Genomic DNA, 22,486 nt, shown 5'->3' with positions numbered 1-22,486 from the left:
TCTTCTGCTTTCAGATTGTAAACGGATTCAGCAGTTAGACGTCGTGTTCGTGCTGGACCACTCAGGCAGCATCAGCGCCCAGGACCAGGAAAGCATGATCAACCTCACTATCCATTTGGTGAAGAAATCAGACGTGGGCCTGGACCGCGTTCGGTTTGGAGCGCTCAGGTACTCAGATGACCCTGAGGTTCTCTTCTACCTCAACGAGTACTCCAGCCGATCGGCCATCATCGACCACCTGAGGAGGCGCCGGGATACGGCGGGGAGAACCTACACCGCCAAGGCTCTGGAGCGCGCCAGCGACCTGTTCACAGAGGAGCGCGGCAGCCGCATCGCGCAGAACGTGAAGCAGGTGCTGATCGTTGTCACAGACGGGGTGTCCCACGACAGAGAGAGGCTCGGGGAGGCGGCCTCAAGGTTAAGAAGCAAAGGCGTCATCACCTACGCAGTGGGTGTAGGTGCGGCCGACCAACTGGAGCTGGAGACCATCGCGGGGGATAAAAACTACACCATCCACGTCAGTGGTTTCGACAAACTGAAAGACGTTTACCTGCCTCTGCAAGACGGTCTGTGCAACAGCTCGCAGGAGGGTAAGCTGCTGTAGCAATACGAGTTTACGCAAAAAATAAGTGACGGCACTTGGCTTCCCGTCATCCAGAGGGCAGGGACTGAACGTCCCTCTCCTCGGGCTACCGCTTTTCTCGTCTCTGAGAGAAATGCATTCTTGGTTCAGCCAGATCTAAAGGTCCTTCGCTGCCGTACTGAAGACGTTATAGGAGAAGTTTGCAGAAGCGTTCCTTGCTGTCCGGCCTCTCGTTTCCCTTTCCTTGGCGCTTCCTAGGGCCCTATTCAGCTTTCCTCATTTCGTGGTTGCCTGCGCTGTGCGTTTGCTTGATGGCCCCAGTGCAACTACTCTGTATCAGGTTCAGGTCAAACTCAAGTGGAAGGTTTCGTGCTTTAAACAGACTTTTGTCTTCAAAGTTCCAGGACCCGCTAAATGGGATTGTCAGCACCCTGTCGGACCACTGCAAGTCCAAGCAGGGCAGTGAGCTTTTCTGAATCAGGGCCAGGAGTGGGAGTTGAATGGGATAACAGACACCAGTTTCCAAGAACCAGCAGGGGAGGGGTCAGAGCTGAACCAGGAGATGGCCCTGGGGTAGGGTGAGCTAAGGCATCATGTCTGAGTGAGCAGGGGTCAAGTGAGATGATCTGCCACCTGTCCGAAAAGCAGCGGAGACCGACCCGCCCTCTCGGAGGGTCACTGTGCCTCCTTGGAAGCCTGGGATCCTTCCCAGATACTGGCCTGGTCCTCCGCACATGGCAAACACATCAACCAATCAGCTAGCTTTCTTCTTTTTCCCTCCCTTTTCCGACTTCCTTCTTTTTTTCCTTTCCACCTCCCTTCTTTCCTCTCTACTAGCTTGAAACCTGCTTTTGTTTCCAACACAAATCATGTTTTGTCCACTGACATTAACCCGCTCCATTCTTTGTGAAATCATCCAACCCCAAACAAAACCTCCCCTCCAAATCTTGTGTCAGACCAGCATTTGCTGGGCTGAGTAAAACTACGTCTGACCTCCACAGCCCTTCTTTACTTAAGTAAGCGATAAATTCAGATTCTTGGTTTCAGTTACAGAATGTGGGTATCCTCTTTAGGAAAACACGACCGTCCGCAAGGCATCTTTCTGATACAGACTGAGCTCTGTCACCGATCTGCTTGCGGGTTACCGTTTCTAAGCTCCTGAGTTCCAAGTAGGTCCTGCTGTCAGCTCCAACCTCAGTTGCCACCTGCTTCACAGCCTCTCTGGTCATCCTGAAAGCCCTTCATCTTCGCATGCATCACCTTACCCAGCACAAACACACCAGCCTACGGCTTCCCCTGGCTGCATCTAGCTTGCATGTCACCTTTCAGGTTTTGTTTGCCAGTTTTCGGACCCAGTACGTGTCAGTGTCCCTGCTGTGTCCCCTGACTCCTGCACCTTCTATTTCTCCCAATGGTAGCATCTAACACATGTTTGCTGCTTCCTTATTTGTCCTTGTAACAAGACTGAGTTCACTGGGCAGGCTGGGACTCTTATTTATCACTGGATCCCCACCAAATCTAGGACTATTAGTAGGACTAGAGTCTTTTCCTTGTGGACTGCTTTCTTCTCATCTCCCACACCTACATTTGGAGGTAGGTGTCGAGACGGAGTTTTGAGATAGATGTTGAGATAATAGAGTCTAACTTTTGGATGCAAGATGTTTATTAGGGGGACACAGCTCTGAAGGAAAGAGGGGGAAGCAGAAGAGGCAAAAGAAGTCTGCGATGCATGCCCCATCATCCCAGTTACCTTCACTGAGCACTTTAATACAGCCCCATCCCAGCCTTTGCATTTGATGGAAACTGAGTGTTAAAGATCATTCCTTGTTTTGGGTCATGTCACATGGGACTTCAGAAAGATGACCCTGTAACCAATGTTGACTAGTACTTGTCCATGAAGTTTCAATATTTGGCCTATGATATTATTAAAGCAATTTGTAGTAGAAAAAAGTGCTGGATTTAAGGATAAAAGGGATCCAGATACCAGCTCCACTGCAGAGTGATTGCCTATTCTGAGGCACCTTAACCACGGAATTCCTTTTCTCTACTTAAGATCAGAATAATTCCTCATAAGGTGGTCATGAATATTAACCATTATTGTATGCTGAACACATTTTTAAAATGATAATTTTCAACACAAATGTAAAGTGGTGGCGTTAATAATAACAGAATTACTAATGGCACTAGAGTACAGTGGCACTCATCTTGGGTGGATGCTCCGGTGTGGGAGTGTTGAACGGATTTCAGGCCTATGCAGTGACCTTTCAATGAATATAGTCAATCTAGTCAAACTTCTTCCTTCCTTTCTCAGAGTAGCTTTCAGTGTCCTTTCAGATGTATCATGTAAATTATTAAAATTTGAAACGAAGCCTGTTAACCTTTTCCTCACCACTGCTTTTTCTTCCCTTTGAGGGCCAGTTGTGATTTCTCATCTGTTATCTTATCTCAATTTGCCATGACTGCGAGGATTTAGTAGAAGCAGTTAAATATTTGAGTGAAGGGCAAGTGTATAATGATTCTTGAGGACAATCAGTGATCCATTTTTTTTTTCAATTGCAGTCTGCAGCATTCAAGAAGCTGATGTGATTTTCTTTTGTGATGGCTCTGACATGGTATCTGATTCAGACTTTGTTACCATGACAACTTTCTTGTCAGACTTAATTGATAGCTTTGACATTCAGTCTCAGAAGATGAAAATTGGGATGGCCCAATATGGGAGCCGCTACCAAGAAATTATCGAGTTACAGAACTCTCTGACTACAATCGAATGGAAGTCTCGGATTCAAGCTATCACAAAGAGCAAGGGGCTTCCACGAATAGACTTGGCCCTGAGGCAAGTGAGCGTTATGTTTGAGCCATCCGCTGGTGGCAGAAGAAACGCTGGTGTCCCTCAGACTTTGGTGGTCATCACGTCTGGGGGTCCCCGCTATGATGTGTCAAAGGCAGTGCAGGCCTTGAGAGAAGCTGGCATTTGTATTCTGGCTCTGGGCATAGGAGACGTTTACAAGGAACAGCTCCTGCCGATAACGGGCAGTTCTGGAAAAGTCATCACTTTTCAAGACTTTGATCAATTAAAGAATGTGGATGTGAAGAAAAGAATGATCCGTGAAATCTGCCAGAGTTGTGGGAAAACCAGTAAGTGCTCCTTCTTTGCTTTTGTTTGATTGCAGCTTCCTGGTTGTCCATTTCCCAGGGTGTCTTTGGGTGAATCTAACAGGATGTGGTTTAGAATAATACGCAATGAGAATAGGTGTCTCCTCTGTTTCCAAAAGTTTGGGATTGGTCAGCCTTCCTCAAAGGCAGGGGAAAGGGTTCAGAGGCCAGAGGATGCCCTGGGTTGTGTGCCCGGGTCAGCCCTCTCCTCCACTACAATCCAGGGGTTATATTCTTCTTAACACTTGAAACTCAGCCTTCTATTTTTATCCTCTCTGCTTCTGGAAGTCCCAGAGCAATACCCTGCATCCCACAAGAAGTAAGTAAAATAAACATTTGCTTATTGGACTTTTTCCTGTTTTAACTTTGTTGAACCATCTTGTAAGGGACTCAGTATGTGTGCATGTGTGTGCATGTGTCTGTGTCAACTGTATCAGCACATGTCTGGTACATTTTCTTCTTTGAATGATGGCATTCATATAATCATAACATAGTAAAGATTTGAATCATCCTTGGGGATTATTTAATTTCCAGAGGTCACCGGGGCTGATGGCTGCAAAGGCCAGGTGTGTCATGTAAGTGAGTCACGTGGGCGGGAACTGAAGAAAATAAGTGCAGAGCTGTGGTCCATCTGAGGGGGATGTCATTCTTCAGCTCCACCTGAGAGCTGTGTGCAGGACTCCGGTTTTGTACACTTGGGACTGGAAGTTGGAAGGACGGAGCATCAGTTCAGTTCAGTTGCTCAGTCGTGTCCAACTCTTTGTGACCCCATGGACTGTGGCACGCCAGGCCTCCCTGTCCATTACCAACTCCCAGAGTTTACCCAAACTCATGTCCGTTGAGTCACTGACAGAGCATCAGTGAAGGATAATATTTTATGGAATCTGAGCAACAGGCAGAAATTCCCCACAGGGCTTCTGTTTCTAGACTTACTATGATGGAAGCCAGTTCTTTTACAAAACACATTGATTTTTCCAAGTTGTCTGGTGGGGTGCTCACTGGGGGCAGATGACAGTGGTGGAGGAGCCCAGGACTGGAATCAGAAAGTCAGCGTTCCCACTCTGCCTCACCATCTCCTCGTGTGTAAGATGAGCAGCTAGACAGGGTCATGGGTGACCAAGAAGCAGCTCGCTGCTGAATTGAGTTTGTCCTGTTTGGTGTTGTGATCTTGTGAAATTAGTTGATAGCATTTACAGACTGGAGGTTTTGCATTAAAATGTAGACTTCAGGCTTCTCTTTGAAAAAATCAGACAATGTGACCGGACTGGGCCCCCTTTCCCACATGGAGACTCTCAGTTGGAAGTGAAAGGTGAACAGAGGGGTCATTGCTCTGCGTTCACTCTCTCACCCCTGCCCACTTGACTTGATAACGTGACCCTCCTGTCCTTTGTTGCCGACTGAGTTGATGGCCTCTGGACTAAATAAACTCTAAGAACAATCCAAATATTTTATATTTTATAATTATATTCATCATAATATGTCCTCATTAAATGAAGAAAATATGCATGCATGCACACACACACACACACACAGATGAGGCCAGTCTGAGAATGAGGCTAAACCAGGATTAGACTTCAAATAGCCACCAAAACGTGTAACATTTGAAAGGGTCAGAAGAAACACCTGAACTGCATGCTGACCCAGCAGCCAGTATCCTCCTTATCAGAAATTTTTGGGTCCTAGAGACCCTCCAGCCCTAGACTGCGATGCTCCCCCTTTTCAGAACCCTCTGCCCTTCCTTACTCCTGGCTGGTCATTAATGTGGCCTTGTTTTCCTTGGTCTGCAGACTGCTTTCTGGACATTGTGGTTGGCTTCGACATTTCCACTCACCTGCGGGGCCAGCCATTGTTCCACGGCCACCCCCGGCTGGAATCATACCTCCCAGGCATCTTAGAGGACATCACCTCCATCAAGGGTGTCAGCTGCGGGGCAGGTGCAGAGGTGCAGGTGAGCGTGGCCTTTAAGGTGAACAGTGACCAGAATGTCCCTGCCAAGTTCCAAATCTACCAGCAAACAATATTTGACAGCCTCCTGCAAGTCACCGTCAGTGGGCCGACTCACCTGAACGCGCAGTTCCTGCAGTCCATGTGGGACACGTTTGAGAATGCGTCTACGTCCCAAGGACAGGTAGCCAAGTCGCTTTCCAGTCTGCCCGTCCCTTCGTTAGTTTCTCCCTCCCGGTTATGTGCTTTGTTCTCAAGGCATCCCGTTCTCCGCTTTCCTCTTCTCTAGGTATTGGTCATCTTTTCAGATGGTCTTGGGGGTGAAAGCAAACTGATGCTTGAAGATCAATCGGACAGGCTCAGGGAAGCAGGTAAACTTGAAGTTGAAGATGTAAATGATGAAGCAGGGGATGTGCCGCACAAGTCTCTACCTATGCGGGTGCTCTGGAACTTGGGGTTTGCCCGGCCCCTTGAAGCAGATGGCACCAGTGCCCTGCCCAAGCCCTCTTGCCCACACAGGCCTCCCCCAGATACTGCAATGCCGCAGTCAAGTGCTCATTTCTGTGACCTTCTACACCTGGTGCCCATGACTAACCCTACCAATGACCTGATTCTTGGAGGGGAGGTTGGGGTTTTAAGTATTCCACCTGATGGCCGGAGGCAAGGGTAATTAATGCAGAGGGCTATAGAAGCCCAGCACCCTTGCCTGAAGTGTACGGCCTGCGCTCCAGAGACCCTCGGGAATCAGACCAAGGTGAGGACTTCATGAAGACACATCCGTGTCCACAACCTCCACTTTTCACTGCTTCTGTCTCTACCTCGGTAAGCCACATACACACCAGTGCCTCTCCCGGATTCAGCTTCTAGGGAATCTAAGACACTTGCTGTCTCTGTGATACGCCGTTTCTGAGCCCAGCTCATCTGAAACTATGACATGGACAGGGGCGGTACAGTGAGGAGTGCTTTTCAAAATCCATGATGCAATCTCTCCCATGGAAAATCAGACACAGTAGGAACTGTCTTCAGTTCCCTAGAAGCTGAATCTGGGAGAGGAACCTGTGTGTATGTGGCTTACGAGGTAGAGGCAGAAGCAGTGAAAAATGGAGGTTGTGGACACGAATGTGTCTTCATGAAGTCCTCACCTTGGTCTGATTCCCGAGGGTCTCTGGAGCGCAGGCTGTACACTTCAGGCAAGGGTGCTGGGCTTCTATATCCCTCTGTGTTAATTATCCTTGCCTCCATCCATGGAATTCTCCAGGCCAGAATACTGGAGTGGGTAGCCTTTCTCTTCCCCAGGGGATCTTCCCAACCCAGGGATCGAACCCAGGTCTCCCACATTGCAGGCAATTCTTTACCAGCTGAGCCATGAGGGAAGCCCAAGTGAAGCAGGTCAGAGAGAGAAAGACAAATATTTACAAAGCAGATATAGACTCACAGACATAAAAAACAAACGTATGGTTATCAAAGGGGATAGTGGTGGGGGAGATAAACTAGGAGCTTGAGATTAACATATGCACACAGCTATTCATAAGACAGATGAACAGCAGGGCCCTACTGTACAGCACATATACTGAAGTATATTCAGCATCTTAGAATAACCTACTGTATATATATATATATATATATATATATATATATATATCAAACTGAATAACTTTGCTGTGCCCTGAAACTAACACAGCACTGTGAATTTTTACATAATACTTCAGTTTTTAAAGTGGTGAGAAAAAGTATGTTACTAACTCCCATGTTAAAAAGTATTCAGAAGAATTCTGAAGATAAACAATACCCTTTCTTAAAAATTGCTTTCAAATGCCCAAGAACTCCATTAGGACTGGTGGTGAGGTGTTAAACACAGTTTTCTGCTAGTGTTTTTGTGTAAGATTTCATAGATTGCATGCTGAAGTCAGGAACCAGTGCCTCATGTGTGTACAGAAGCTGCAGGCAGTGCCGCTGTTGAGTTCTTCAATGTCAGGAGCACTTCTTTCTCTTATTTTCCTCCTCTTTCTGATTCTTTGAATCATCTTCACTGAAAGGAAATAAGATGGGCTTTCCTTCTTTTGGGGGTGTGATTCCTTGGGTTTTATCACCACTTTTTTGCTGCCTAGGACTTGATGCTTTGCTGGTAGTGTCCTTAAACGCAACCACTCACGGCGAGTTTTCCAGCTTTGAATTTGGAAAAGGATTTGACTACCGGACTCACCTGACCATTGGAATGAAAGAGCTGGGCAGTATGCTCTCACAGTATCTGGTGAGTTGCTGAACAAAATACCCCAAAACGCCCTGGGAGGTCTTCCCTGTGGTCCAGTGGTTAAGAATCTGCCTGCCAATGCAGGAGACGTGGGTTCTAGGAATATTCCACATGCCTCGGGGCAGCTAAGCCCATGCGCCACAACTACGGAAGCCCGAGTGCCCAGAGCCTGGGCTCCTCAGCAAGAGAAGCCAGCACAGCGAGAAGCCCACACGCTGCAACCTAGTCCCTGCTTCCTGCAGCTAGGAAAGCCCTCAACAGTGAAGATCCAGCGCGGTCAAAAACAAATAGATGAATCTTTTTAAAACATGCCCTGGGAACAAGGCTGGAATCGTGATGAGTATTCTCAAAGATTCCCTTGTTTGCCCCAAATTCAGTACATGGTCTTTAGCATATGAAAAAGTGTGAAAGCCCAGAGCATTGGTTTTTGTTTCCCCATGACCTTTCATCCTTTGTCATCTCACCAAATGAAAGCTGAGGGAACTAAAAACCCAACCAATCCCTAGTCAAATCAAAAAACCCCAGCAGTTTATGCTGCAGAAATCCCAGGAATCAAGAGCCTGTCAACCAGGAATCAACCAGTGGTCATCTGTGTGGTAAGTGCCCCTTCTATAAATAGAGGTCATTTCCTTGGAGAAGGTATGTTGCCAGTGCAATTGCTAATCTGATGCTTTCTCTTCAAGGTTAAAAAAACAAAACAAAACAAAAAAACACCTCTATTCTCTGCAGTCTCTCCCCCGATGAGAGAGGATGGGCTGTAGGTAGTGAATTACGATTTACGTCCATGCGGTTCTTACGTGGTGAATTTCCACGCTGCAGTTTCTCACTCAAGTTTTCTTTTTTCCAGGGGAACATTGCAGAGAGGACTTGCTGCTGCAAGTTTTGCAAATGCCCGGGGATTCTAGGACCTCAGGGGATCCGAGGGCCACGAGCCTCCCAGGTACCATTCAGCTGTGACACTGTTGTACCTAATGGGCTTTGATTTGGTATAGATGGAACTGAGATTGAGCAGTTGGGTTTGCAGCCTTCACTTGATGCTGAGGTAATTACTTTGGGCCATTCGTGTGACTTCTCTGGGGTAGAAGCCAGATCAGAAAGGTTCACGTTAAAAAAAAATTTTTTTTATTGAAGTATAGTTGATTTGCAATGTTGTGTTAATTTCTACTATACAGCAAAGTGATTCAGTTATACATATATATAGAGAGATACATTCAGTTATACATCCGTTCAGTTCAGTTCAGTCGCTCAGTCGTGTCCGACTCTTTGCGACCCCATGAATCACAGCACACCAGGCCTCCCTAGATCATGGCATCTGGTCCCATCACTTCATGGGAAATAGATGGGGAAACAGTGGAAACAGTGTCAGACTTTATTTTTTTTTGGGCTCCAAAATCACTGCGGATGCTGATTGCAGCCATGAAATTAAAAGACGCTTGCTCCTTGGAGGGAAAGTTATGACCAACCTAGATAGCATATTAAAAAGCAGAGAGATTACTTTGCCAACAGTTATACACACACACACACACACACACACACACACACATATATATATATACACATTTTTTTTCTTTAAACCTGTAACAAACCATTATGGTTTATGGTAGGACATTCAGTATAATTCCCTGTGCTCTACAGGGAACTTGTTTATCCATTTTCTATATAGTAGTATGTTTCTGCTAATCCAGACTCCTAGTTGGTCTCTCCCCTCCATCCCCTTTGGGAGCCATAGGTTCGTTTGCTCTGTCTGTGAGTCTATTTCTGTAATGCGTTAATTTGTATAGTTTCTTAGATTCCACATATACACGATATCATATGACATTTGTCTTTCCCTGACTTACTGCACTTCATGTGATGATCTCTAGGCCCACCCATGTTGTTGCAAATGGCATTCTTTCTTTTTTGTGGCTGAGTAATATTCCATTGTATAAATATGCCACGTCTTCTTACCCACTTCTCTGTTGATGGACATTTGGGCTGCTTCCATATCTTGGCTATTGTAAACAGTGCTGCTATTAACATTGGAGTGTTTGTATCTTTTCAAATTAGAATTTTTTTTCCCCAGATATTTTCCCAAGAGCGGGATCACAGAATTGTATGACAACTCTATTTTTAGTTCTTTGAAGAACCTCCATATTGTTTTCTATAGTGGCTGCACAAATTTTCATTCCTACCAACAGTGTAGGAGGGTTCAGAAGGCTCACTTTCGATTCTACTATTAAAAATGACTCCTTTTTTTTTCTTATGTAGACTTTGGAGTATTGCTCTTTGGCTTTGCAATTTAGACTTTAGACAGTTTGAAAGGTGGCAAGAGGTGTTAGAAATGGTGGGGAAAGTTTTGCTTCATCAACAGTGGGTCATGATTGAACTACAAAAAGAGTGTAGCTTTGTAGAGTAATAGCTCTTAAAAAATGAATTACCTAGCAATAGCATAAATAAATATATCTTATATATATATGTATCATGGTATTTTAATTCAGTGAAATGCTCTAAGGGAATGGAAATGAATGACCTACAACTACACTTGACAACAGGTATAAATTTTATAAACACAATAATGGCCAAAAAAAGGCAAAACACAGAAAAGCACATATGGTATGATAGATTTATAAAAAGCTTGAAAACAGGCAAAACTATCCTATAGCTATTCTATCTAGGGATGAATAATTAAGTAGTGAAGTAGTTTTCAAAGACTTGGAAATACTGTCATGAAAACAAGCCTGTGTTCCCAGGGAAGGGGTTGGGACTGGTTTGTGATTGGGGTAACTGCTAAGTGTGGGTATCAGCCATGTCCTATTTCTTGGCCTGGGCAGTGGTTACACTGATATTCACTTCATAACAATTAAGCTGTACCTTTATAGTCTATTTACTTTTATGCACTTTTTCAAATGCATTTTAGATCTCACAATGAAAAGGAGACTCTTTTTTATTTTAAGGGCTCAAAAATGATTCCTGCACAGTAGTGTTACACTGTCCATCCTTGTGAAACGATAATTGGTCTCAGCCTTTTTACTGACTTCTTTTAAATTTTTTAATTAATACATTTATTAATATATATTTTATGGAAATACAGTTGATTTACAATGTTGTGTTCATTTCAGGCATACAGCATGGTGATTCACACATGTGTGTGTGTATTCTTTTTCAAACTCTTTTCCCTTGTAGGTTATTACAAAATATGGAGTAGAGTTCTCAGTGTTATACAGTAGGACCTTTTTGTTTACTTATTTTATTCACAGAAGTGTGTATACATTAATCCCAAACTCCTAATTTATCTCTCCCCTGGACTTTTTACTAAGTTACGATGTTTTGTTTAGCACAGTTTCTTCTCTTATTATGTTGCTGGAGACTAGAATTCTATTCCAAGAGTGCAACCCCCCAGTATACTGAGCAGACGGGGGATCTGTGTTAGAGGGTGAGGAAAGCAAACCTCAAGTGAAGTCCTTGCCAGAAATAAACCAGGAGACAATGAAACAAGAGGGGGAGAGAAGATAGATTACAGTGGTTAGAGCTGATGGGGAGAAGGCGCCTTCTTGTCCTCAAAAAAAAAAAAAGAGGAAGAAAGTAAAGTGATGTCTTTGGAAATGTTCTCAGTTTGCCCACTGAAGGGGTTGTGGTGGACGCTGCTATCCTCCATGCAACCCCCCAGGCACAGACCTGGCCCTGAAGGACATCGGGGCTCCAAACCCAGCCTTCTGGAGGCAACGGGAGGGCCGCCTCTGCAGAGAGCTTCAGAGCCGAGAGCCAGGACCAAAGCCAGCCCCAGTGCTTGCCCAGCTCTCCCCAAACTCACAGCCGCGCCTGCAATACCACAGCTAGGCTGGAGGGAGGGACTTGCCTGAAATACCTAAAGCAACAGGTCTGAGTTGATGAAGGATGGCTAAGATGGCTTTTTCTCTTTCCCCGCAGGGTTTTCCAGGTGTGAAAGGCAGCGGGGGACACAGGGGAGAGGAGGGAGAGCCTGTAAGTTTCTGTCACCCACTGCCCACCACACTCTCTCCTTTTCCATTAAAAAAGCTTTATTTTCCAGAAGGAATAGTGGGGTTTTGTTTATGTGCTTTTTGTAGCTTGAGGGGTGGGATGGGCTGCTTTTTTCCCCTTTTCCTTGTCTGCGTCACGAGGCACTTGCTGGATCTACTTTTGGGGGAAAGAAGGGAGCAGACTCACCCACGTTTTGCCCAGCACATTTTTGGGGGATGGCGAGGAACTGGGCACCCTCCGTCTGCCCCTGTGTAGGGTGAAGGCTGAGAGGTGTCTCTCTGGACAGCAGCCCAGCGCTTCCAGTGTGGAGAGAGAAGCGGACCAAGCACCCCCACTTACGGTGCCATGGTCCTACGCCGCACAAGGCTTTTGAACTTCAATCGTTGACTTCCAAACCACAACTCTCTCTTGGTTCATCAGTCAAATTATAAAAATGGATTTGGAGGAACGGAAACCACTTGGGTGGCTCCACTGGGATGGGGAAAGTTCGGAGGTATCCAACCTACATCTCCACCGGCTTAGAACCCTTGTCTGCATAGCAAATTGAGATTAAAAGTACAGCCTCCAGCGTCGGATGGCCCAAGGCTGACCTAGACGTGAAACCTTAATAAGATATGTTAAGTTCTTGATCCCTGGTTTCCTCCTCTGTCAACTTATAACTTCTTCAAAGACTATGGTTTACCCACCCTGTACCTGTGGAGGGGTTATGGAGCTGACGAGCCAGTCAGGATCTGAGTGACGGGAAGTGTCACCCACTGCCGGACTGTGAGCCCGCAGCTGGCTGAGTCCAAACAGTGGGGACATTTTGGTTCCTCTTATCACCTGCAATGCGAGAGACCTGCGTTCTATCCCTGGGTTGGGAAGATCCCCTGGAGAAGGGAAAGGTTACCCACTCCAGTATTCTGGCCTGGAGAATCCCGTGGACAGAGGAGCCTGGCGGGCCACAGTCCATGGAGTTGCAAAGGATCAGACACAACGGAGCAACTTTCGTTCACTTTCGGTTTCAGCAACCTGTGGCCATGGGTGAGGCCTCCTGCTTTTACTGCAAACAATCCTCAGTGAAAAGAAAGAAAGCAAAGCAGTGAGAGGAAAATTGCCTCTCCCCTCACCTCCCAGGAAGGAGAGAACTGAGTTCATTGCTAGTATTTACCATACAGCAAGCCATGAGCACCTTCTGTGCACCCAGATCTGAGGCAAGCCTCCAGGACACAACGGGGAAAGAGACAGCTGGGGATTCCAGCTCTCAGGAAACACAGTATTGTTCTTTTCTTGAGACTCATTTTATTCTAGCCCTTGTGTGTGCATGTGTGCTAAGTTGCTTCAGTTGTGTCTGACTCTTTGAGACCCCATGGACTGTGGCCCACCAGGCTCCTCTGTCCATGGAATTCTCCAGGGAGGAATATTGGAGTGGGTGGCCATGCCCTCCTCCAGGGCATCCTTCCTACCCAGGGATCGAACCCAGATCCCCTGCATTGCAAGCAGATTCTTTACCATATGAGCCACCAGGGAAGCCCATTCCAGCCCTTACCTGTATTTGAAATATTTCCTGGGAGAAGCTGGACTAGTGAGAGACGCACAGGCCATTGACCTTGGATGCTCTTCCCTGTATGGATGTTCTAATTTGGGGGATCTTTAACTGGGGAGTCCTTCCTGTGAGCACTGGCTTGAGGCAGTGTCACTTCTGATCAGCTGCTTCTTCTCAGCTGCTGTCCCCTGGAACCAACTTGCTTCTCTGCCATGAGCCATGGTGATTTTTCCAGGCTGGTTAGGACCTGGGCAAGATGTCAGGGCCAACAAATGTCAGGGGAGCATTTGAAATGTAGCTGCAAAGTGATGTGACTTCAGACCTTTGACCGTGCTTTCTGTTGAGGGCAGGGAAGCAACTGAGCTCACGTCATACATTAGTGTGATCTTGGAAGCACTGAAAGGAAAATGTTTGAATCCAGGGGAAAAACAGAGTTAATGAACCAGTGTGAAGGGAAGTTTGCTTTAACTGGAGCTCAGAGTGCCCTGTTCTGGCTTCACTCTGGAAAAGTAAATGGCTGGCAGCTTTCTGGCAAAAGAATCACAATGGATATCTGTTTGGGTACCTTTCCCTAGGGAACTCGAGGAGAAATTGGACCCCAAGGAAGCAGAGGGAATGCAGGATGTCCAGGGCAGCGGGGTCAAAAGGTGAATGTTGTTTTTAAATTCCCTGTGGCATCTTCCGTCTCGCCTCCATTCCCTTCCTCTCCCATCCCTCCTCCTACTTTCCCTGTCTCTAATTATGTGCTAATTTCTTCCTCTGCAGATTAAGTCTCTTTAGTCATTTCAAGAAATTATGAACATTAATTATAAATTCCACCCATAACCTCTTTGTGGCCAAAAGTAACTAATGGAAAGCGCAGTCACTCTTCATGGAAGCAGCCCCTTCCCGCCCCAATAGGCTGTGAATCCACGTTCGGTCTTTGACATGCCAGTGAGAGATATTTAATCTTTTACAGGGAGCCAGAGGATTTTCTGGATATAAGGTACGTGTGGTTACTTCTTAGTCAAATCTGACTTCCTAATGGGATTAGTTTTCCCATTGGGTGGCCAAGATCTGCCTTGTCTGTCTTTCAGGGAGAACATGGAGATGATGGGGTTGATGGCCTGGATGGGGAAGAGGTAAGCCATTTTTCTTCAAGTGCCACAAAATCATCATCAGATCGATGTGTATCTTTAATGGGAATTTCGTTTGCTTTGTCTTCTTTTAGGGCTTTCATGGACTTCCTGGGAAAAAGGGAGAAAAAGGTGATCCAGGTTCCCAGGTAACACTTTTCCGTACATCAAAGAAGGACAATTTGGCATTAGAGATAGTCTTAACTGTAGTGTGTCAGAGGTTATGAGGAAGAGAGTGGACAGCTGACTGGCATACAGTGAAGCCTATTACCACTGAATAGATGGTGCATCCCCATTTGGGGCAAGAGGGTAACTGCAATTTTCAAGAATTTCCAAGCTAGAAAGATCCAAGCCTTGCAAGAATCTGTGAGCATGCTTTTTGGAAGTCTGCAAGTGAATCCATTTGCCCATCAGCAACTTGTTTTCTTTATTGCATCCAAAAAAAAGCAAGAGAAAGGGACAGACTTATTTTGGTGGACTTGGTATAGCAAATCACAGTGCTGTATATGTCTGCATTTCATTTTCAGTTCACTCCAGCACTCACTGACGTGTGCCTCCGTGGTTCCAAGCAGCTCTCCTTTTATGTTCTGATTCACTTATTCATCAAATACTTTTGAATCCCTAGCGTGTGTCAGACACTGAGTTATACACGAAAGACTCAGAGATGAACCAGACTGCCCTTGTCCTCAGGGATCCTCTGGTGTGGTTGGGAAGACAGAGATATCAGTAGCTAATGGAGCGCAGGATGCGGGTGGGATCATGTTGTAGGCAATTGTGTGGGCCCAGAGAAGAGTGGGGAGGGAGTGCAGGAAATCTTTCTGGAGGAAATGATCCCTGAACTGACAATGAATAGGAATTAGCAAGACATGGAGAAAGGGCATTCCAGACAGAGGGAGCGGTCTTTAAATATTTTAATTGGAGGCCAATTACTTTACAATATTGTGGTGGTTTTTGCAATACACTGACATGACTCAGCCATGGTGTACATGCGTCCCCCATCCTGAACCCCCTCACCTTCCTCCCCATCCCATCCCTCTGGGTTGTCCCAGTGCACTGGCTTTGAGTGCCCTGCTTCATGCGTTGACCTTGCACTGGTCATCTATTTCACATATGGTGATATACCTGTCTCAATGCTATTCTCTCAAATCAGCCCACCCTCGCCCTCTCCCACAGAGTCCAGAAGTCTGTGCTTTGTATCTGTGTCTCTTCTGCTGCCTCGCATGTAAGGTCATCGTTAGTGTATTAGTGGCAAGCCACTCCAGTACTCTTGCCTAGAAAATCCCATGGATGGAGGAGCCTGGTGGGCTGCAGTCCGTGGGGTCGCTAAGTGTCGGACACGACTGAGTGACTTCACTTTCACTTTTCACTTTCATGCATTGGAGAAGGAAATGGCAACCCACTCCAGTGTTCTTGCCTGGAGAATCCCAGGGATGGGGGAGCCTGGTGGGCTTCCGTCTATGGGGTCTCACAGAGTCGGACATGACTGAAGTGACTTAGCAGCAGCAGTGTATTAGTGCTTTCCTTGCTGACTTACGTCACTCTGTATCCGTTCAGTTCTGTTCAGTTCAGTCGCTCAGTCGTGTCCGACTCTTTGCGACCCCATGAATCACAGCACACCAGGCCTCCCTGTCCATCACCAACTCCCGGAGTTCACTCAAACTCATGTCCATCGAGTCGGTGATGCCATCCAGCCATCTCATTCTCTGCCGTCCCCGTCTCCTCCCGCCCCCAATCCCTCCCAGCATCAGAGTCTCTTCCAGTGAGTCAACTCGTCGCATGAGGTGGCCAAAGTATTGGAGTTTCAGCTTTAGCATCAATCCTCCCAATGAACACCCAGGACTGATCTCCTTTAGAATGGACTGGTTGGATCTCCTTGCAGTCCAAGGGACTCTCAAGAGTCTTCTCCAACAGCACAGTTCAAAAGCATCAATTCTTTGGCAACCAGCCTTCTTCACAGTCCAAATCTCACATCCATACATGACCCCTGGAAAAACCATAGCCTTGATTAGACAGTAGGCTCCAATTTCATCCACCTCATTAGAATTGATTTAAATGTGTTCTTTTTAATGTTTGGGTAATATTCCATTGTGTATATGTACCACAACTTTCTTATCCATCCATTTAAGCAAAGACACGGAGGCCTGGGGGGCCCCTGAAAGTTGTTCTGCCTGGTATGAGCGTTAGGGTTCAGGTGGAGGGAGTTGGGGTTCAAAAGGGTTTGGGAACGCACTGGTGAGCCAAGGAGACGCAGTCTGGATCACAGCCATTGGGAATGCAGAGTCTTAAAAAGATTTTAAGCAAGGAGGTCACAATCCAATTTGCATTTTAGAAATATTCAATGACAGTAATGTGGAGGATGTGTTGGGGATGACATAGATGCAAGGCAAAGATGAGAGGTGGATCTGTAGTAATCAGGGTGAGAAGTGCTGAAGCCTTCAAATGGAGCAACAGACAAAAGACACATTAGGATGTAACAGGGTCCAGGCTGGAGCGAGGTCCTGGCGTGCAAAGTTTAAGGAAGCACTTATTCTCAGGGTGATGTAGAGTGGTGCCTGCCCAAATATTGTACCCTTGGTATCTTGTTTGTCCCACCCTGGCTCTGGCTCCAGGATGTCAGATTTATTCAAATTAATTAAAATGAAAAATTCTACTCTCCTGTCATGTGCTTGACGGCCACCTGTGGCCAGGGGCTAGTGTTCTGGACAGTGCAGATGAGAACCTCTCCATCTCTGCAGAAGGTCCTAGAGGGCGGTGCTAGACCGTGAGAATTTTTACCTTTTCTCAGCTTCATTGTAAATAGTCCTGACCGTAGGTTTCAAACTGGGCTTGGTTCTGCTTGAGAGGCTGAAAGGAATCTAGCTGGGATAAAGCAATGTGAATCATTTTGTCTGATTGATTTTCTCCCCTCCAGATGCCACAGCACTTAATAACACCCTCCTGCAAGCTAACTCGGAGCTCATTTTATTTTATTTTTTCAGGGCAGCCCAGGTTCCAGAGGCCCCCCTGGAGGATATGGGGAGAAGGGCTTCCCAGGGGATCCTGTAAGTTTCTGGGACCCAGGTGGTTCTGAATTGTGTAGTTACTCCACATTTCCTGTCTTTTTTTCTCTTGTGTTTCCACTAACCTGCAGGCAAACACATGACTTGGGAGGGGTATAGTAGGTATTGACTGAAGCTTATTTGTTTGAGGCAAACCTTCATACGATCTGGGATGATTATATATAAAAAACTCAGAGATGGGAACAAAAATTCCATCTTATTCATTTTGAGACTTTCAAGTTCGTTTGGGAATGAAATTTCCATAATTTTGCTTATTGAAGTTTCAATCTTGAAGATTCCCTAATGCAGACTCAATTACAGGGAAATCTTGTCACACCTGTGAATGAGTGGCATAAGCCTGTTTGGATGGGTGCATTAGTGAAGCTGCCAGTATAGAGTAGGGAAAATCACTGTAGCTTCAGCAAGCACTTATAATTCTTCATTTATCACTAAGCCTCCTTCAGATTTAGGGAAATATTACTTTCATCTTTAAAAAAAAATTGTGCTTTAAATATGAAGGGTTTTCTCTCACTTCTCATTATTTAGCCCAGATTAGCTTAGTTCTTGAACATTGTACTATTTTGAGAGAAAAAAAAGGCTGATATTTCTTGATTCTAAAGTACTTTTTAAATCTTCCCCTAGGGTAACCCAGGACAAAGCAATAACATCAAAGGACAAAAGGGCTCCAAAGGAGAACAAGGAAGACAAGTAATTGGATCTATTTAATGTATATGAGTTGATTAATTCTGTTATGCAACTGAGGCTTTCTTAAAGTCTAAATTAATTATTTAGTAAAATGCATAACCCTTTTTTATAATTGAACAGTCACTCCTAAGTTTAAGAGAGCCTTATTTTCTTAAAATAAGGCATGTCTGTAGTAGCTTACGTCTCTATGGGCAAAGTCATCACATTTCTGGCAGGTGATACTATTATATGGGGAAACCGGTCACAGAAGTGCATGCTGCTGTATTGTTTTCCTCTTTAGTACATGCGTGTCCAGCAGGGTTAATATGCAGAAACATTCTGTCCAGTTTTAATGAACTTGCTGTTCTTGTGCTGATGCCTTTGTCACTTCTTCAGAATCTTTCGCCTTATGATCTTGGGGGAATGATTTTCTTTCCAGGGTAGAACCGGGCAGAAAGGGACGCAAGGCAGTCCTAGCTCCAGAGGGAGCAGGGTAAGTATTTCCATGGACATTTATTGCCCCTCCTTATCTCCTGAAGATGCCACGGAGGCATTCAGAATATGTGTCCCTGCAGTCAACTGATCCAAGAGTCCTGTCTTGACACTGTTGTCATTTGGGGTCAAGATAGCTCAGTTGGTAAAGAATCCAACTGCAGTGCAGGAGACCCCCATTCTATTCCTGGGTTGGAAAGATCCACTGGAGAAAGGATAGGCTACCCACTCCAGTATGCTTGGGCTTCCCTTGTGGCTCAGCTGCTAATGAATCCACCTGCAATGTGGGAGACCTGGGTTCGATCCCTGGCTTGGGAAGATCTCCTGGAGAAGGGAAAGGCTACCCACCCACTCCAGTATTCTGGCCTGGAGAATTCCATGGACTGTGCAGTCCTTGGGGGTCACAAAGAGTTGGACACGACTGAGCGACTTTCACGATTCTTTCTTTTGAGGGCTTTCCTATGATATATGGTATTTTGCAGCATCCCTGGTCTCTACACACTAGATGTCAGGAGCACCCACTTTCCTGAGTTGTGGCCTCCAAAAATGTCTGCAGATCTTGCCAAATTTCAGTCGAGAATAGTAATGGGGGGCAAATTGCTCCTGGTTGAGAAACACTGTGACGGTGTGTTTTTCCCTTTCCACCTTCTGGAAGCTTTTAAATGTCTTTGGAGAAAGCCAATGATTTTCACAAAAAAATCCTCCTCCAGTAGCTCAGCATCTTTGAGCTTTTTAAAGAACATTAAGAAATATGTATCTTCCCTGGTAGCTCAGAAGGTAAGGAATCTACCTGCAATGCAGGAGATCCGAGTTCAATCCCTAGGTCCGAAAGACCCCCTGGAGAAGGAAATGGCAACCCACTCCAATATTCTTGCCTGGGATAATCCCATGGACAGAAGAGCCTGGCTGGCTACAGTCCATGGGGTTGCAGAGTCTGACATGACTGAGCGACTAACACTCAAATATACTCTCTTCCTCTTTGTATATCACCAGTGGGAAAGATAAATCACAGATATTAATAAATTCTTCCTGAATAAACCAAAACATTGGTGATTAGGGCTGAGCCAGTGGCAACCTTGAGATGCTGCTGGTAATTTTACAACATCCCGTGTGATATCAAGCCTAAAACAGAAATGTTGGATTTCCCCTTCTTTTTAAAGAACAACCAAGAAACCACTTTCCCTTTGTGGACTACTGAAATTAGAGAGTATGTTTATAATGTGTTAGAAACCCACTCATCATGCACTCAGATGGAGATCAGAAAAAGAAATGATGTACAACATCCTAGATTTGGCCCTGGGTTTTGGTCAAGAGAACACTGGAAACACTTGGCTTCCATTTCTGTTATAAATTTGGAATCTTCCTGCCACTTTGAAAGCTGTGGCTTTTGCCTCTCTCTCTGGGAGAGATAATGGGTGAATGTTCTAATTCCTCCTGCCTTTGTTTATCTTGACTCAGTTCTTAAGAGAAAAGGTCTCCAGTTGGATGACTTAGGCCTCCCAATGCTACTAGTGAAATTCTTTGGGACGTTGCCCTCCTCTCCACACAGGATAATTCAAATTAATCAGAGGAAGCAGGAGATCAGCAAGATGAACTAAATGCTATAAATCTTAAAGATACACATGTAGTTTTGTTGGTTTGAAACAGCTTTATAGTGGTCACCATCAATCAGCACTTTTAAGAGGTGCTGGGGCCGGTTAAAGGAATTACTACTTGGACAAACCAACCATTGACTTTAAGTTGCTTCACAGACGGGAGGCTCAGCTTGTTTCTGCCATCCTCACCCACTTTCCTGCCCGTCTCCTTCTGTAACCTCTTTTCTCTTGAATTAAACAAGGCAACAGTGATGGATACAAAGCAGTGGCTTTTCTACTTCTCTTATACCTTTCCAGTGAGGGCTAGAATTCTCTCTGATGGTCAGAGGATCTTAAATGGATGACAAATGCTAAAAACACAAGCAAACCTAGGACATCTCCACTTGGGTGACACAATTTCTATCTATTTAAATTAAATTGTTGCCCCAGCTCTTGAGAGAGCAATGAATCTGTGTGCTAAGAACCAGACAATTTGAAAGCATGTTCCAGGCCCATTTGGGGGCTTCCCTGGTGGCTCAGATGGTAAAGAATCTGCCTGCAATGTAGGAGGCCCTGGGTTCAATCCAGGAAGATCCCCTGGAGAAGGAAATGGAAACCTACTCCAGTATTCTTGCCTGGAGAATTCCATGCACAGAGGAGCCTGGTGGGCTACAGTCCATGGGGTTACAAAGAATTGGACATGCCTGAGTGACTAACACATTTTTCTTCCAGGCCCATTGCCTTTGGCCCATCAGGCACAAGGAATGCCTGTAGATAATAGTATTTATACTTCTGCTGCTGCTGCTGCTAGAGCACCTAATTTGTGCCAGGTCCAGTTCAAATCACTTTCAAATATTAATTTGTTTAATCCTTATAACAAATCTATCAGGTAGAAATTATGATTACAGCCATTTTACAGATGAGAAAAAGCAAGGGACCTTGGACACACTGGCCAGGATTAGAATAGGTAGTGAATGCTGGAGCTGGGGTTTGAACCAGGGTGCCTCACTCCTAACCAGCCAGGCTCAGGTTTATTGTGCAATTGCTCTGTGCCACCCAGGCTTCAAAGGGCAAGGCTGAGCTCACGGCCGTCTGACTTCTGAGGACACGTCCCTAACCATTGTGAAGCACTGTCTGTATACAGAATGAATGCTATTTTATCCTGGCTTTTTAATGGAGGCAGAATCACGACATCATGAGACAGTGACTTCAAACTTTATTTACTGTTTCTTCTCCACTTTCATCTGTCAAGAGTCCTGTGAGTCACATCAAGGTACAAACAGCTGACAGATTACAAAGGGCAGCTTCTCTCAAAGGGTATTTGCACTTTATTAGCAAAGAGTACCTGAATCAAGCGGCAGAACCTCACTGAAGGAATTCTCATCATTAGCCAACCTGGTGGAGGTGCTCTTTGGTCAGGTGGTTTATTCTAAGAAGATTCAGGAGCTGGGCAGTTGAAAGAAAACAGCTGTTCTGCAATCATTTCCATGGCTACCTTTCCAAACAAATGTAGGGAAAAAAATTTTTTTAAAAGTATTTGTTTTGTACATGAAGTAATCATAGTTGTTTATCACCACACAAAGTATATTGATGGGTGAGATGTCCCTCCAGAAACTTCAGTGAGGCAGAGCTGGGAGGTGAGGGGTGAGGACAGACCTTAGCATAGCTTTTTAGGAAAAAAGTTAGGATCTGGGGTTTGGATATCTTCTTCTGGCTTAGCCACCCTCTGGAAAGCAGAGATAGCCACTAGGTGGAGAGCCTGCCCTGGCAACGTGAAATTGCTTCTGGAGACATGCAGCTGATTTTGGCTTCAGACCAGCTTTTCTGTGACGACCCTGATGGTGGCATTGTACCAGCACTTGGACCCCATCGGCCATGTACCCCTTGGAGAAATCCATGGAGTCTGACTCCTTGGGCCCATGAGGGGCGCTGTGTGTAATGGTGTTTCACTCTCCCCTCAGATATGATCAGGGGCTGGGACAGAGAGCAGAGGATATGGCACAGCTTGTTCTCACGCAGGAAAACTCTGATCAGCAGACAGTACTTTGTCAGATTTGCCGGTGCAGGTGGACACCAGACAGGTGCTCTGGGATGATTTGATTCTCCAAACAGCATCCCAGATAGTTGTCAGGGTTGTCAGCCTACAGCT

The 22,486-nt window shown here is 45.7% G+C and overlaps 1 protein-coding gene across 1 annotated transcript in view; it reads left to right on the top strand.

Moving 5' to 3' along the window:
* The window catches only part of COL6A5 (collagen type VI alpha 5 chain), a 161,995-nt gene that overhangs the window by 49,867 nt on the left and 89,642 nt on the right, over nucleotides 1-22,486 (top strand). Inside the window, exons 7-20 of the mRNA XM_055416595.2 lie at nucleotides 15-590; nucleotides 3,143-3,718; nucleotides 5,524-5,864; nucleotides 5,970-6,051; nucleotides 7,789-7,931; nucleotides 8,779-8,871; nucleotides 11,838-11,891; nucleotides 14,010-14,081; nucleotides 14,393-14,419; nucleotides 14,511-14,555; nucleotides 14,645-14,698; nucleotides 17,528-17,590; nucleotides 18,230-18,295; nucleotides 18,711-18,764. Of these exons, the coding sequence (XP_055272570.2) occupies nucleotides 15-590; nucleotides 3,143-3,718; nucleotides 5,524-5,864; nucleotides 5,970-6,051; nucleotides 7,789-7,931; nucleotides 8,779-8,871; nucleotides 11,838-11,891; nucleotides 14,010-14,081; nucleotides 14,393-14,419; nucleotides 14,511-14,555; nucleotides 14,645-14,698; nucleotides 17,528-17,590; nucleotides 18,230-18,295; nucleotides 18,711-18,764 (2,246 nt within the window). The remainder of the gene's footprint in view (nucleotides 1-14; nucleotides 591-3,142; nucleotides 3,719-5,523; nucleotides 5,865-5,969; nucleotides 6,052-7,788; nucleotides 7,932-8,778; nucleotides 8,872-11,837; nucleotides 11,892-14,009; nucleotides 14,082-14,392; nucleotides 14,420-14,510; nucleotides 14,556-14,644; nucleotides 14,699-17,527; nucleotides 17,591-18,229; nucleotides 18,296-18,710; nucleotides 18,765-22,486) is intronic.

The sequence above is a fragment of the Moschus berezovskii genome, chromosome 1 (genome assembly GCF_049115385.1).
Source record: "Moschus berezovskii isolate FMDL1 chromosome 1, NW_MosBer_1.0, whole genome shotgun sequence".
In the NCBI taxonomy this organism is placed as follows: Eukaryota; Metazoa; Chordata; class Mammalia; order Artiodactyla; family Moschidae; genus Moschus; species Moschus berezovskii.
Note: the sequence above shows the minus strand (reverse complement) of the source record. Positions and strands in the feature narration are given on the sequence as shown.